The 15391-nt window shown below is 37.5% G+C and overlaps 1 protein-coding gene across 1 annotated transcript in view; it reads left to right on the top strand.

The window, feature by feature from the left end:
• The window catches only part of EMCN (endomucin), a 137477-nt gene that overhangs the window by 103226 nt on the left and 18860 nt on the right, over positions 1-15391 (top strand). Inside the window, exons 10-11 of the mRNA XM_036764785.1 lie at positions 5776-5800; positions 8096-8157. Of these exons, the coding sequence (XP_036620680.1) occupies positions 5776-5800; positions 8096-8157 (87 nt within the window). The remainder of the gene's footprint in view (positions 1-5775; positions 5801-8095; positions 8158-15391) is intronic.

Here is a 15391-nt window from a genome sequence, read left to right as displayed (position 1 = left end):
GATGTGTCCTACCTGGATCAAAAGGACACAATTGTGCAAATTGCAGAGTCCACTTTAGGCTTAATGTGAGGTAAATTTCTTCTAGTGATTAGAGTTGTCTATAAGTGGAATATCTTAGCAAATAGTAAAGATTTATAGGGACACAGAAACCAAGGGAAACCCAGATGCTCACTTGCCATGGATCTTGTACAAGAACTCCTATTCAAGAATGGGTGTGGCTAGATGATTTGCCAGACTCCCTCCAACTTTCAAGATTCTACACTTCCTCAGAGAGCTGATTGAGCATATCAAATGAGATAATGCATGTGAAAAATGCAGACTGAACTATAACCAGAGATGTATGAATAATGACAAGATTCTCAGAGCCTAGAACAGTGCATGGCTCATAGTAGGCACTTAATGAATGTTTGTAGATTAATTGCCCAGATGATGTTGGCATTCACCAAATTGTGGCTGTGTCTACCTTATTATCTAAATGGTTAAAAAATTTCAATTTGCGATTGTAATGGGAAAGTCAATTCAAATGAGGAAAACTATTTAAAATCAATGAATATGTTGGTCCAGTTTGAAAGGAAGATATTAGTACTCTGGTTATGACTTGTCTGCATTTGTGATAAATGTAATAAATGAAACAATAAAATCATTAGGAAGTACTTGTGAGACATTCATATTTTGAATACTTGACTTCTATGAGTTATAAAGACAGAACAAATAGAACTGTTATGCTTCAATTTGTTTATATTGTTTCTCTAAATTGGGAATCAATTATTTTGAATAGTTGGTTTATTTTTCCTTTCCGCCCCCCCTCTGGGCTATAATCCTCCATAAAATCCTCTTCCATGCCTCATCCTGGCATAGAGGTGACCCTGGGTTTCTGCAGGCTTTGTCGGCAGAGGACAAGTCCTGGCAGTTTGTACTACTTTGGAAAAGCCTCAAATATGGCTGAGTGACAGACTGAGTCTGTTTTCCAAGAATCAATTTAGTTAATTTCAGAGAGGCACAGTACCGAGTGGTCTGGACATCTGCCAAGGATGGGGGGGGGGCGCGGCATATAGCAACCCATTAAATGAAGAAAATTAAAAATTGCTCTCAGTTCTATGTGGCTTCATTCTGCTCCTACATGATGGTGAGGAAATGGTGGGAATCATAGAGCTTTTAGACCAATGAAAATTTCAGTTTGCTGGCATTTGAAATATAAGACTCTTGTGAAATAGGTAAATATATCTCTGGGAGAGCTGAATCATATACATATTGACGTTCTTACTATAAGCAAAACCAGGAGAAAGAAGTTGCAGCTACATGGAACTCCTCGGGTTCGTCGATGCTCTTTGGAAGAGTTTTAGAAAAAAGGAATTGGTGCAGTGGACTTTATGGTATTCACAAAAGCTACAAGAAACATTTCATGTAACAATCATGTGTCACAATACTAATGATAAGCATTTATAAAAAGACTACCATGAAAAATAATTGCAATTTATAGACCAGTGAGAGAAATGAATGCATCTAAAGGCTTATGGATTACAAAAAAGACTCACACCTTTATAACATGAATACTTCATTTTTCATAACAGGGCTAGTAAGCACTGGACATGGAGAACACTGAATAATAACACATGGAACAAAATTGGCTTTATTTTAACAGTTAGGAAAAGACCTGTTATCAATATAGGGGTTATGCCTAACAGCACAGTAGACCTTTGACTTGGAGCTAAAATCAGAATGTGAAAAAGAAGGAGAAGAAGGAGGAGGAGGAGGAGGAGAAGGAGGAGGAGGAGGAGGAGGAGGAGGAGTAGGAGGAGGAGGAGGAGGAGGAGGAGAAGGACAACAAGAAAATCAAGAACAAGAAGAGAAAGAAGAAGAACTAGAAATAATAGTGAGAAAATAATATGGAGTAAAAATAAATTATTAAACCCTGAATTATATTAAAAAGTAATTTTTAAAAATATTAGAAATGGACAACAGAACTGACATCAATATCAACTATAATAATTTCATACAGAAGGATAACCAATATAAATTACTTACCACAACAAGGAGAACAGAAAAGCCTAACATTAATCTGAAAACATATGAATTATTTGCATATCATGTAGAGAGATGGCTACTAAAGGCAGTACTAGATGAAAGTATAAACTCATCTTGAAAATTTTATGAAGAAGAATGATGTATGGTTATGAGCAGAGAAATACAAAGCAGAGAAAGGCAGCAAAGTGGAAAGTCAGTTCAAAGGAAATGTGGCAAAATATCCTGCTAATCATTTGTCTCAAGGACATTCAAAAATGAAAATTTTCCACCCAGCTGCTCTCCTGGACTTCATTGTAGTCTCCAGAAATTCAACATTCTGCAAAATTTCATCTATTCTGAAATTCACACCTCCTCAGAACCCCCTGCCCTGGGAACCCCTCCCTGCTTCTGATTGGAAAGGGTGGAGGGCAAACTTCAGAGAGCTCCTTCCAGATCCTCCTTTTTTTAAGGGCCCCCAGGAAAGCTATCTTAACATTTCCCACTAGAATCAGAATTTCATCATGAACCCCTGTCCACTGTTAGATCTTGAGCTCTTTGAGAATAGGGACTTTCTTTTGCCTTTTTTTGTAACCCCAGCTCTTAATAAATGTTTATTAACTTTTTTCCATCAAGGATGATGGATTCAGTATAATTGGAACTAACACCACAGTCCCTGAAGTGTTTTTAGAAGAGGAAGAAATGGCACTAAAGAGAATGAAGAAGAGAAAAGCAGTTATATTGGACAAATATAGTGAGAGGACATTATAGTGGAGGTGACACAATTGTGAGAACATTAAGGGACTGATTTACAAGGTTTCTAAACAAGGAGAAGATGCCAAAAAGATGGAAAATATATTGGACCTTGTTAGTATCAGAAAAAGTAAGCCAACTATAAGTACATCAGTGACTATTGGCCTATAGGCTCACTCTCCCATCTATTAAAAAAAAGCTTGATGAGAGCCATCTATACATGCATTCAAGCTACCCTTAACAAGAGCATTAGGATGGAACAAATAGGCATTCACAAGCAATATTCAACAATGGACCATCATTACAATTTTACAACATACTGAAAGATAGAGCAGAAGATCACATCATGTTTATTGTTTGTTGATTGTGCAAAAGGTTTTGAGCAGAATGAAACATTACCTTAAAAGATCTTTTGGAGCAAACTGTCTTGAATCCATAGATGAAGATCATTCAGGATTTGTTAAAAAAAAATATATAGCAATAGGATTGTCCCAATAATAAACATTGGTTGAGGCATTAAGTAAATGTATTCATCTTTCATGGTGATAGAAAAGATTCAGTCCAGAATCCAGGTCAAAGAGGAATTTCCTATAGATTGTAAAGTGTTCCAGATTCTCCTGTTTGTGGATGACATTGTAGTGATTGAATCAAACTTCAGGACATTGAAGAGCCTCCAACAAGAAATATGTAATCACTCAAAGGAGACTGGCCTCTCTAAAGATCAAATGTATGAAAAATGTCTCTTGTCATAGTCCAACAGCCAATCATCAGAGCATGCCAGGAGCTACTCCTGACTCTTCAATATCCATTCAATGGAAAAGTCATGTCAGTAGTCTGAGTCTTTAACCCCTTGAGCTAATCAAGTTTCAAGAATGGTTCCAATGCCTTAAAGAAAAAATTAGCCTGTCTCACAGAGGGTTAGGAAATTAGAATATTATTCACACCATGACAATGTTTGTGCTTCCAATAAATAATATGTATATCTGGGACAGGCCATCCAGATAGACAATGATCTTGGTCCAGAGTTGGAAAGGAGAAGGAGAGCAGGCTGGATTGTGCTCAGAATTTTCCATTTTGTCCCTTCTTTTAGTGAACCCAAGCTTCCCATGCAAGCACAGGCCCATTTTTCAACACTAGCATTTTATTTTGGGTGCTTAATCAAAGTTAGCTGTGCATTAATACTTCTGAAGAACTAAAATGAGTGTAAAAGGGAAGATAATGGAGGGGTACATGGTGGGTGTGATCAGACTGCAATGTATAACCAATAAGGAGCGCCAAAGAAGAAGTGAACTAAATGTGTAGTTAAGAAATAGTATGCCAGGAAGGAAAAATGGGCAGCCCCCATGGCAAAAATGAAGGATGACCAGTGGACAGCCAATAGGTTCTGTTGATACTCTTGTGGTGTTAGGAAAAATGAGGAGAGCTTTGAGCATGTTGGGTGGAATTTAGGTGGTAAACTTTGGAAAGAACACAGACAAGACTGTCAAAGGATGGGCAGGCATGGATAGACTGCGATCTGAATCACTGGAGGAAGTCAACACGCAAACTACATATATATATGTGTGTGTATGTGTGTGTGTATGTATGTATATACACACACTTATATACACACACCGTATATGTGTATGTGTGCATATGTGTATGTATACATGTATATATATATATATATATATATATATATATATATATATATATATACAGAGACCTATACACATACATATGTATTTAACACTCTCAACTTTTTTACAAAGGAACTTTTAGTTTAGATGGTATAATCACAAATATACAAACTCATTCCCCCTTCCCCCAACACATGGAAGACATACTCCCCTTCCCCTCTGTACCACTTCAGTCTCTGGGGAGGGGAAGAAGATTAGGTTACAAGCTTAACTTGGTTGTCATAGAGCACAGGCCCACACACATATATATGTATATTTGTATATGTGTATTGCATATATACATACACTTATTTATATATGTGTGTATGTACATACATGTATGTACGTGAGTCTGTATGTATACATATTATATATATATTATATATACATATATATGTATATATGGTAAATAGAAGGTAATCTCAGAGGAAAGGCACTTAATGAAGGAAGGAATAAGGCTGCAAAAAAAGTCCATGTAGCTTCAGGCAGGGTTAAAAAAAAATGAGTGAACTAAAAAAGAAAAGTCCTTTTTGAAAGATGGCCAAAGAAAAACCTCACAACAGAACAGTAGAGAGACAAGACCCTTGTAAAATGCAGAGACCCGAGCAAGGGACAAGGCTGTTTGTTCGCCAGTACGGTCAATTCAAAAGCAAAATTCCACACCCCAATGTGTTTTCTACCAGATGGACCCTGGTACATTTGGGGATCTAGCTGCATTTTATTAACTTCAGCAACATCTTGGGTGACGTTTTTGTGCGGCTAGTTCCGACCATTGCCTTGAGAGATAATTGCAAGCAGGAGTTTGCGGTATTGCTGCTCTGCAGAGACTGTGATTTGCATCCTGAGCAAGAGAAAGGCACAAAGGAGAAAGTGGAAAATCCAATTCTCCTGTCTAGAAAGTAATTTCATTCATTGTGCCTGGAAGCAGTAGAGTGACATTAGATATTTGTAGGACCTGCCATAATGGGCAGCATGCTCACACAGCTGCAAGGAATCACGGGGCCCCAAGAAAAACTCAGAACTCTCTTAATTGTTTGGGAACTAAGGTCTCTGGATCTGGCCTGATCAGGAGGACCCCAGAAACTCCTCTATGACTGGTAATGAAACCCAAGGAAATAGTTTATGGGGAATAAGAAACTGCAAGTTGATTCTAGGAACATCAATACAGAATTCTGAAACCAGAGTCATACCTTGGGTAGTGACAGCTGTGAATAAAGGCTTTTTTGTCATTATTGTTGTTGTTGCAGTTACATTTTATTTTGTCTTTCTGCAGCCAGGGATTGGACTAAAAAATCTCTCAGGTTCCTTCCAGCTGGAAAATTCTATGATTCTAACACAAATCACCTATTGTATCTTATTCCAGGTACTCCAGACAATGGAACTGACCAGTAAGTACAGTCATGTTTATAACGCTGAGGGTGGGCTGTTAAGAGTTGGCGTGGGGCTATAGAAATATCATTGGCTTCACATGCAGAGGACCTGGATTCAAATTCTATTTGCCTTGTTTACCTATATGTATGACCTCGGGTACATCACTTTACCTTTCTTGTTCTCTGTTTCATCATCTGTAAAACAAGGAAGTTGGATCATCAATCAATCAATCAATACTCTATTTCTTATTGATAATTATTAATTGTCTACTATGTGCCAGGCACTGAGCTAAGCTCTGGACTATGTGGCCTCTGAAGTATTTCTAGATCTATGATCCTGTAAGTCTATCTTTTTTAAAGGAAAAGTATGTTAGAAAGGCAAGAAGTCTGAATACTGGAAACCTAAGAACAACTCCTAACTCAAATATTAGTGCAAAACCATGGACTAGTTATTTAAATTCCCTAAACCTCAATTTTCTCATTAGTAGGATAAGAATGAAATTTTTTTTAACTTCCAATCTCAAGGGGAGTATTGTAAAGGGAGTGTTTTATAAATCTTAAAATGTATAAATGTGAGCTCTGTGCCTCTCTTTTCAGAAGTACAATATAACACAATAAACATTTATTAAGTGCCTAATGTATTCCAGGCTCTATTCTAAGTTCTGGGGATATAATTAAGGAAAAGAAAAATAGTATCTGCCCTCAAACAGCTTATGATCTATTAGGGAAAAGTAAGACACAAAAGGGGGTAGGGCAGAGCGTACAGATGTGAATAGAAAGTGTACTACATGGGGTTTGGCAAACTAGTAATTAAGGGGGTGTGGAAACTATATGTGGAGGGTAAGAATATATAAAGAGAGGGATGCTGGATTGGAACACATTAAGGATACCCAGAAAATTTATCCTGAGAAAAAGGGAAATGTCTCAATATTAAGACACACCCACCAACAAAAAAAGAGAAACGGTATGGTATAGTAGAGAATATGCTAGACTTCAGTTTGAATTCCAACTCACACCTTATAGCATTGAATTGGGTTGGGAAAAAAAAATCACTCAACCTGGCCATATCACTCAACATCTCTGAGCTTCAGTTCCCTCATCTGTAAAACTGGAGGGTTGGGTTCAGTGATGGTTAAGATCCCTTTCACCTTTAAATGCATGATTCCATAATAGAATTTACCCACAGAAATTCACAACACGTAAATGAGACTAAACCAAGCTCTGGATACGTGTTTAAAGAATAATCGTATATGACATTTGAAAGCTGACTTGCATGTCCTCATCCCCAGAAATGACTCTGGGGCTGCACAGTCTTTGTATAAAATGACAAAACAGTTGAAAGCAAATAGGCTGGCTGTTGAAGCCAAGGAGAGAGTTATAGTTATAAAGGAGAATAGTTATAAAGTATACAAGTTATAGATAGATAGACAGACAGATAGACAGAGATATACAATATATCATCATATAATATATTATATATTGTATAATATAATATATATGCAATATATATATACAAAATTATAAAGTAGTTATAAAGGAGGATAACAAACCCAATGCACATTTACATTTATGCAAAGTTGAATTTCTCAACCAAGAAAGATAGAACATTATTGTCACTTTTTTGAGTATCTAAAACCTTAAAAAATCTCTTTCCCAGTATGCCTTAATACACAAACTAAGAATGGAAGCTTTGGAATAAAGATAGGAAGAGGAAAAGGAGGGAGAAGGAAACAAGCATTTATTTAGCACCTACTATATATCTATCACTGTACTAAGTGCTTTACAAATATCATCCTATTTGTTCCTCAAAGCAACCCTGGGAGGTAGGTGCTATTATTATCCCCATTTTACAGAGGCAAACAGAGGGTAAGTAACTTGCCTGGGGTCATATATCTAGTAAGCATCTGAAACTGGATTTGAACTCAGGTCCTCCTGAATCCAAGCCTGCCATTCTATCCATTAAGCAAAGTGCCCAGAAAATACTCAGGCCTGTGGGAACATTTCTATCTCCTTTACTTTCTATTTCAGTACTGGAGACTTAATGGCATTTATTCTGAATTTGCTCGTGTCAGTCTTTGCTTTATCTGATGAATACTTTTGTATCAGCATGGAATAGAGTCTTTTTTGGTTTAGTTAAAAGAGAGACTGAGAAGACTGTGTGTGTGCATGTATGAACAGATGTAGTATCTACTATAGTTACAGAAAAGTACCTGGGTTTTTTTTTTTTATTTTTCTCAATAGTATGTACTTTTTTTGCACAGATAAATCATGCCAATTACTTTGGTGCTAACTTAATTTTTCTAATATAAATAGGCCCCAATCAGATAAAGAAAGTGTTAAACTTCTCACTGTCAAGACAATATCTCCTGAGACCAGTAAGTATTTTTTAATTGTACATAAGCAGGATTTTTCACTTAGGTTTTGTTAATGTAAAAATGACATAAAATCAACACTTTATAGAAAACAGCCAAGCAGGAATTCCAATAAAACAGAAATCGTTTTAAGGCAAGATGAACCATGGGAATATCTTTGCTTAACGAAGATGCTGAACTAGATGACCCAAAAACGTGTTTCAAGCCTTGCTAAGGATAAGAAGAGAGAATGAGAGGTGACTTAAAGAATTCTGAAAGTCATTTGTGTTAGGAAGTGTGTAAGTCCAGAAACAACTATACTTGTCATATGCTTCAGCATTTACCCTTTGTGGGGGGAAACATCCAGAAGGGAATCCAGGATATTAACTCTGTCCATCCTTCCATTCAATTAATTAACAAAACTTTATTAATTGCTTACCATATGCCAGGCACTGGAGAATACTCACAAAAAAAGAGAAAAAAACCATTCTTGTCCTCAAGGAACTTGCACAAATGCTGTTAAGTAAATCATATACATATATATGTATACACACTAATATACACACATACATGTATTATGTATGTATGTATGCATGTACATATTTCTATGTATATGTATAAATTGTTTAATTTTATTTTTAATTTGTGGAATAAAACAAGCATTTCCATGACACAGTATAATAAAAAAGATGATTGTTCATAAAACTGCAAAACTACATAACTTGCTATTCCTTTCAAATATACAACAAAATTATCATGTAATTTTTTTATTTTTTTTCTTCCCTCCTCACCCCCATCCTAGAGATAGCTATCATTAGACACAAATACATATGTGTGTGTATAGAAATTATTCTATATCTATTCCTATTTATCAGTTCTTTCTCTGAAGGCAGATAGTATCTTTCTTCATGTGTCCTTTATGGTTAGTTGAGTATTCATAATGGTCAAAATGACTTAGTCACTCAAAGTCATTCTTAAAACAATACTGCCATTCCTATATACAATGTTCTCTCGGTTCTGTTCATTTTGCTCTCCATTATTTCATGCGAATTTGTCCATGTTTTTCTAAAATCATTGAGCTTGTCATTTTTTATACCACAGTAGTATTATATCACAATCATGTACCGCAACTTGTTTAGCCATTACCCAATTGATGGGCATCCCCACAATTTCCAATTCTTTGCCACCACAAAGACGGCTGCTGTAAACATTTTAGAACATATAGGTTCTTTTCCTTTTTTCCCTAATCATCTTTGGAAATAGACCAAGTAATAGTATTGCTGGGTCAAAGAGTATGTATAGTTTAATAACTCTTTGGGCATAATTCCAGATTGCTCTCCAAAATGGTTGAATCAGTTCACAATTCCACCAACAATGAATTAGTGTCATCCAGTCCAATATTTGTCACTTTCCCCTTCTATGATTTTAGCCAATCATGTAGGTGTAAAATGATATTTCAAGGTTGTTTAGTCTGTGTTTCTCTAATCAGTATTTATTTAGAGTATTTTTGTATGACTATAAATTGTTCTGATTTCTTCATTGAAAAACTACCTGTTCATATTGTTTGACCTTTTATCAATTGCATGATTTAATATAAAATTTAAATGTAATTTGGGGAGAGGAAACTAGTTACTGAGGATAGTAAAATATGTCTTGTGTAAGAAGGGGTGCTTAAGTTGAGCCCTGAAGCTAACTAGAGATTCTAAGGACAGAAGTAAAGGAGCCTTGGGACATTGATGCAAAGCTCACGGGGATGGGAGATAGAATGTTGTGAATGGGGACTCGGTCATAGACTGTGAAAAGGGGAATAATGTACAGCGTTGGCTGATGCCATGCTATGAAGGACTTTAAATACCTAACAGAGGATTTTGCCTAAAGACAAAAGGGAGCCAATAGAGCTTCTTTAGTGGGGGGTGGGGGAATGACAATAACTACCAATCTACCAGCAGAAGAGGATGAATTAGAGAGGTGAGAGACTGGAGGCAGGGAAACCAATTAGGATGCTATTGGAATATTTTTGGCCAGGGTGATGAAGGCCTAAATTAGGGTGATGGCTTCATGCATAGAGCAAACGGAATGGATTCAAGAGACATTGGAGAGGTGATATCAGCAAGACTTGGCAACTGATTGAATATGAAGGAGAAAGGGAGAAAGAAGAGTTGAGGATGAGTAATGGGAGTCAGGCAAACTTGAATGACTGGTAATATGCCAAAGCCATCAAAAAATGGGGAAGGAAGCAAGTAAAGAAGAGTGCACGTGGAAGAAAAGACAATGAGCTTTGTTTTGGACATAGTGAATTTCAGATGCCAAAAGGCAGGGGGCAGATAAGTGGCACAGTAGTTAAAGTATCACACCTGGAGTCAGGAAGATTCATCATCCTGAGGTTAAATACTCCTTCAGACACTTATTAGCTGTGCATCCCTGGGCAAGTCACTTAACACAGTTTGCCTCAGTTTCCTCATCTCTAAAATGAGGTAGAGAAGGAAATGGGAAACCATTCCAATTCCTCTACCAAGAAAACCCCAAATGGGGTCATGAGGAGCCAGACATGACTGAAAAATGATGCAAAAATTGCCTTTAAATCAAAACTTAATGTTACTTACTAACTGACTATAGCCATGTATAAGTCATTCAAGCATTCTGAGCCCCACTTTCTCTATAAGTAAAGATGACAATATCTCTCATTCCCAAGGTACAAGGCTGCTATTAGGATTAAAGCTTCACATATGAGGCACTTTTCCAACCTTAAATTTCAACTATTATTATAATTAGGAAAATTTGTCCTCAAATGCATATTCAGAAGCCTAGAGTTTTTGTGCATTGAGTGTGGGATGGAAGGATTCTTTTTTTTCAATTCTAATTTTTTTCTTCTTTTTTTATTTAATATCTTTAGTTTTCCGCATTGATTTCCACAAGATTTTGAATTACAAATTTTCTCCCCATTTCAACCCTCTCCCCACTCCAAGACAGCACATATTCTGATTGCCCTCTTCCCCAGTCAGCCCTCCCTTCTGTCACCCCACTCCCCCCTTCCCCTTTTTCCTTACTTTCTTGTAGGGCAAGATAGATTTCTATGCCCCATTGCCCATCTTATTTACCATTTGCATGCAAAAACAACTTTTCTTTTGAACATCTGCTTTTAAAACATTGAGTTCCAAATTCTCTCCCCTCTTCCATCCCCACCCACCCTCCCTAAGAAGGCAAGCAATTCAACATAGGCCACACATGTATCATTATGTAAAACATTTCCACAATACTCATGTTGTGAAAGACTAACTATATTTTGCTCCCTCCTATCCTGTCCCCTTTTATTCAATTTTCTCCCTTGACCCTGTCCCTTTTCAAAAGTGTTTGCTTTAGATTACCTCTGCCCCCTATCTGCCCTCCCTTCTATCATCCCCCCTTTTTTATCCCCTTCCCCTTGCTTTCCTGTGGACTAAGATGGCCAATTGAGAGCAAGATTCACTCATTCCCCCTCACCTGCCCCCTCTTCCCTTCCAATGAACTGTTTTTTCTTGCCACTTTTATGTGAGATAATTTACCCCATTCCATCTCTCCCTTTCTCCCTCTCTCAATCTGTTCCCCTCTTATCCTTTAATTTTATTTTTTTAGATATTATCCCCTCATATTCAACTCACCCTGTGGCCTCTGTCTATATATATAAACATGTACATATGTATGTAGGTATGTATGTATATTCCCTTCAGCTACCCTAATACTGAGGTCTCATGAATTACACACATCATCTTTCCATGTAGGAATGTAAACAAAACAGTTCAACTTTAGTAAGGCCCTTATGATTTCTCTTTCTTGTTTACCTTTTCATGCTTCTCTTGATTCTTGTGTTTGAAAGTCAAATTTTCTATTCAGCTCTGGTCTTTTCACTGAGAAAGCTTGAAAGTTCTCTATTTTATTGAAAATCCATATTTTACCTTTGGAGCATGTTACTCAGTTTTGCTGGGCAGGTGATTCTTGGTTTTAATCCTATCTCCACTGACCTCCAGAATATCATATTCCAAGCCCTTTGATCCCTTAATGTAGAAGCTGCTAGATCTTGTATTATCCTGATTGTGTTTTCACAATACTCAAATTGTTTCTTTCTGGCTGCTTGCAATATTTTCTCCTTGATCTGGGAGCTCTGGAATTTGGCGACAATATTCCTAGTTTTCTTTTTGGGATCTTTTTCAGGAGGCTATCATTGGATTCTTTCAATTTCTATTTTACCCTCTGGCTCTAGAATATCAGGGTAGTTCTCCTTGATAATTTCTTGAAAGATGATATCTAGGCCCTTTTTTGATCATGACTTTCAGGTAGTCCAATAATTTTTGAAGTATCTCTCCTGGATCTATTTTCCACATCAGTGGTTTTTCCAATGAGATATTTCACATTGTCTTCCATTTTTTCATTCCTTTGGTTCTGTTTTATAATATCTTGATTTCTCATAAAGTCACTAGCTCCCACTTGCTCCAATCTAATTTTTAAGGTAGTGTTTTCTTCAGTGGTCTTTTGGACCTCCTTTTCCATTTGGCTAATTTTGCCTTTCAAGGCATTCTTCTCCTCATTGGCTTTTTGGAGCTCTTTTGCCATTTGAGTTAGTCTATTTTTTAAAATGTTCCTTTCTTCAGTATTTTTTTGGGTCTCCTTTAGCTAGTCATTGACTTGTTTTTCATGATTTTCTTGCATCACTCTCATTTCTCTTCCCAATTTTTCCTCTACTTCTCTTACTTGCTTTTCCAAATCCTTTTTGAGCTCTTCCATGACCTGAGACCAATTCATATTTTTCTTGGAGGCTTTTGATGTAGGCTCTTTGACTTTGTTGACTTCTTCTGGCTGTATGTTTTGGTCTTCTTTGTCACCAAAAAAAGATTCCAAAGTCTGAGTCTGAATGTGAGACCATTTTCACTGCCTGTTCACATTCCCAGCCAACTACTTAACCCTTGAGCTTTTTGTCAGGGTAAAACTTCTTGTACAGGAGAGAATACTTTGTCCCAAGCTTGAGGGGCTGTGCTGCTATTTTCAGAGCTACTTCTACAAAGCAAGCTCTGCCACACCAATGCTCCTTCTCCCCCAAGAACTGCCAACCAGCATTGTGGCCCAGATCCAGGCAGAGCAAAGCAGGCTTTGCACTCCAGCTCTAATCCGCAGCTTAATTCCTCCCACCAGGTAGACCTGGGGCCAGAGGCAACTGCAGCTGTAGCCCTGGAAGCAGCCTCAGAGCTGCCCCACCTCTGCAGCCCCTGGGGCAGTGGCAGACCACAAATTCCTTTTGCTCTGTCCCAGCAGCTTTTCTCACTAACCTTCTCTGTTGTCTTTGGTGTTTGTGGGTTGAGAAGTCTGGTAACTGCCACAGCTCACTGATTCAGGGTGCTTTGCCTGTTCCGCCTGGCTCCCGGTCTGGTTGGTCTAGGCGCGGCCCACGCTGGGTTCTGCTCTGCTCCGCTCCCAGCTCCAAGTGATAGACCCTTTCCAGCGACTATCTAGGCTGTCCCATACTGGAGCCCTGCTTCCCTTTGCTATTTCATGGGTTCTGCAGCTCTATAATTTGTTCAGAGCCATTTTTATAGGTGTTTGGAGGGACCTGAGGGGGAGGTTAAGCAAGTCCCTGCTTTCCAGATGCCATCTTGGCTCCTCTCCAGGATGGAGGGATTCTTTAGCAGGTATTTATGGATGGAGAGAGACACAGGAAAGGAAACTAATTGCTTATGCAAATCCCTTCCTTTTGAGTTTTCTTTCTACAAGTTTACTCATACAGATTGTCTTTTCTTCTCTAGAAATGAGAGAAATAGAGAGAGAGAGAGAGAGAGAGAGAGAGAGAGAGAGATTTTTTTAATTGGGGCTGATAATTTCTGTGCTCCACATATCTTTCCTTTCCCTGTGCATCCCTGATAGCCATTACAGGACTAATTCAGAGTGCAGTCTTCTCTTTGTTCACTGCCCTATCTTCCCCCTTGCCTTACTTCTCTCATACATCTGAGGCTGGAAGTTTAATAAGCTATACACATTGAAACAATCAATTTTTTTAGCCTAGTGGAAATATTCTTGCTTTTGGGTCCACATGGCCTCTTTCCCTGCTATTTTATGTAGTTTATTTTAGATGAAAAGTTATAAATAAAACAAATATAAATAATAATAAAATAATAACAGCAAATTAGAAAATTGACTAATATGTGGACAGAGATTTTGCTCTCTAACCTCATTAAAAATGTGTATGTTTCCAGCTAACTAATGTTTTCCTCCATGCTCTTTTTCTTGGCATGAACCAATTAAACGTACCTGCAATAAAAGTCTTCATGACTTACCATGAGGTTTTATATGAAATTAAATTAAAGCCATTAATATCCGGGAGCAAATTGAAATGCATCCAATTTAACAGGTATGTTTGGATTTCATAGGTACCTTGTTGAGAAATGAAGCCATTCCTCCCTTTCATGGGTTGGCTAAGTAGCCCAGTGGATAGAACACAAGGCTTGAAGGCAGGAGGAGCTGAGTTCAAATCTGGCCTCAGATACTTACTAGTGATGTGAACCTGATCAAGACACCTAACTTCTGTTCACCTTAATGTTGTCATCTGTAAAACGGGGACAGTAATGACACCTCTCTCTGAGGGCTGTATGCTCCATATAAATGTTGGCTATTATTACTACTGGGGATGTTCCCACTGAGCTTAATCTACTGTGATCAGACCTTTTTATTTTGATCAAGTTTTTTAATTGCATGAAAGAAGTCCCTACACGCTCCATTTCAAGTCAGTCTGTCGAAGGGCTTTTCTCCATCTCTTTTTTCTGCACACCCGCTAAAATGTCACTAGTGGGAACTCCTTTAAGAATCTATCCTGTTTTGGGCTCTGGGTATATTTTCCAATTAAAAAAACACTTTTCCTTAATAGTCTTCTGCCCCAAAGCAACCAAATTTATGTTGTCTGGAAATATAATCAGAAGAATTAACTATATTTTTGAACAGATATTCATAGGCTTCTCTCAATAGAGTATTTTCACAATTTCTAGCATTAAAATGAGCTAATAAAGTACATATATAGTGATGACATAGAATATACTAATGTGTATATTCAGAAGTGTATTCATTCAAAAATATTTATTGAGCTCTATCCACAAAGTAATGTGCAAAGTATCTTGGGCAATACAAAGATAAAGAAGGCATGTTCCCTGCCTTCAAGAAGCGAGGACATCTCAGTAGCAGGTGGAGGGAGGATAAGATACGTACAAAAATAACTGTAATAGAAGGCAGAATGTGAAACATG

The sequence above is a fragment of the Trichosurus vulpecula genome, chromosome 6 (assembly GCF_011100635.1).
Source record: "Trichosurus vulpecula isolate mTriVul1 chromosome 6, mTriVul1.pri, whole genome shotgun sequence".
Classification (NCBI taxonomy): domain Eukaryota; kingdom Metazoa; phylum Chordata; class Mammalia; order Diprotodontia; family Phalangeridae; genus Trichosurus; species Trichosurus vulpecula.
This window is presented reverse-complemented; position numbering and strand designations above follow the sequence as displayed.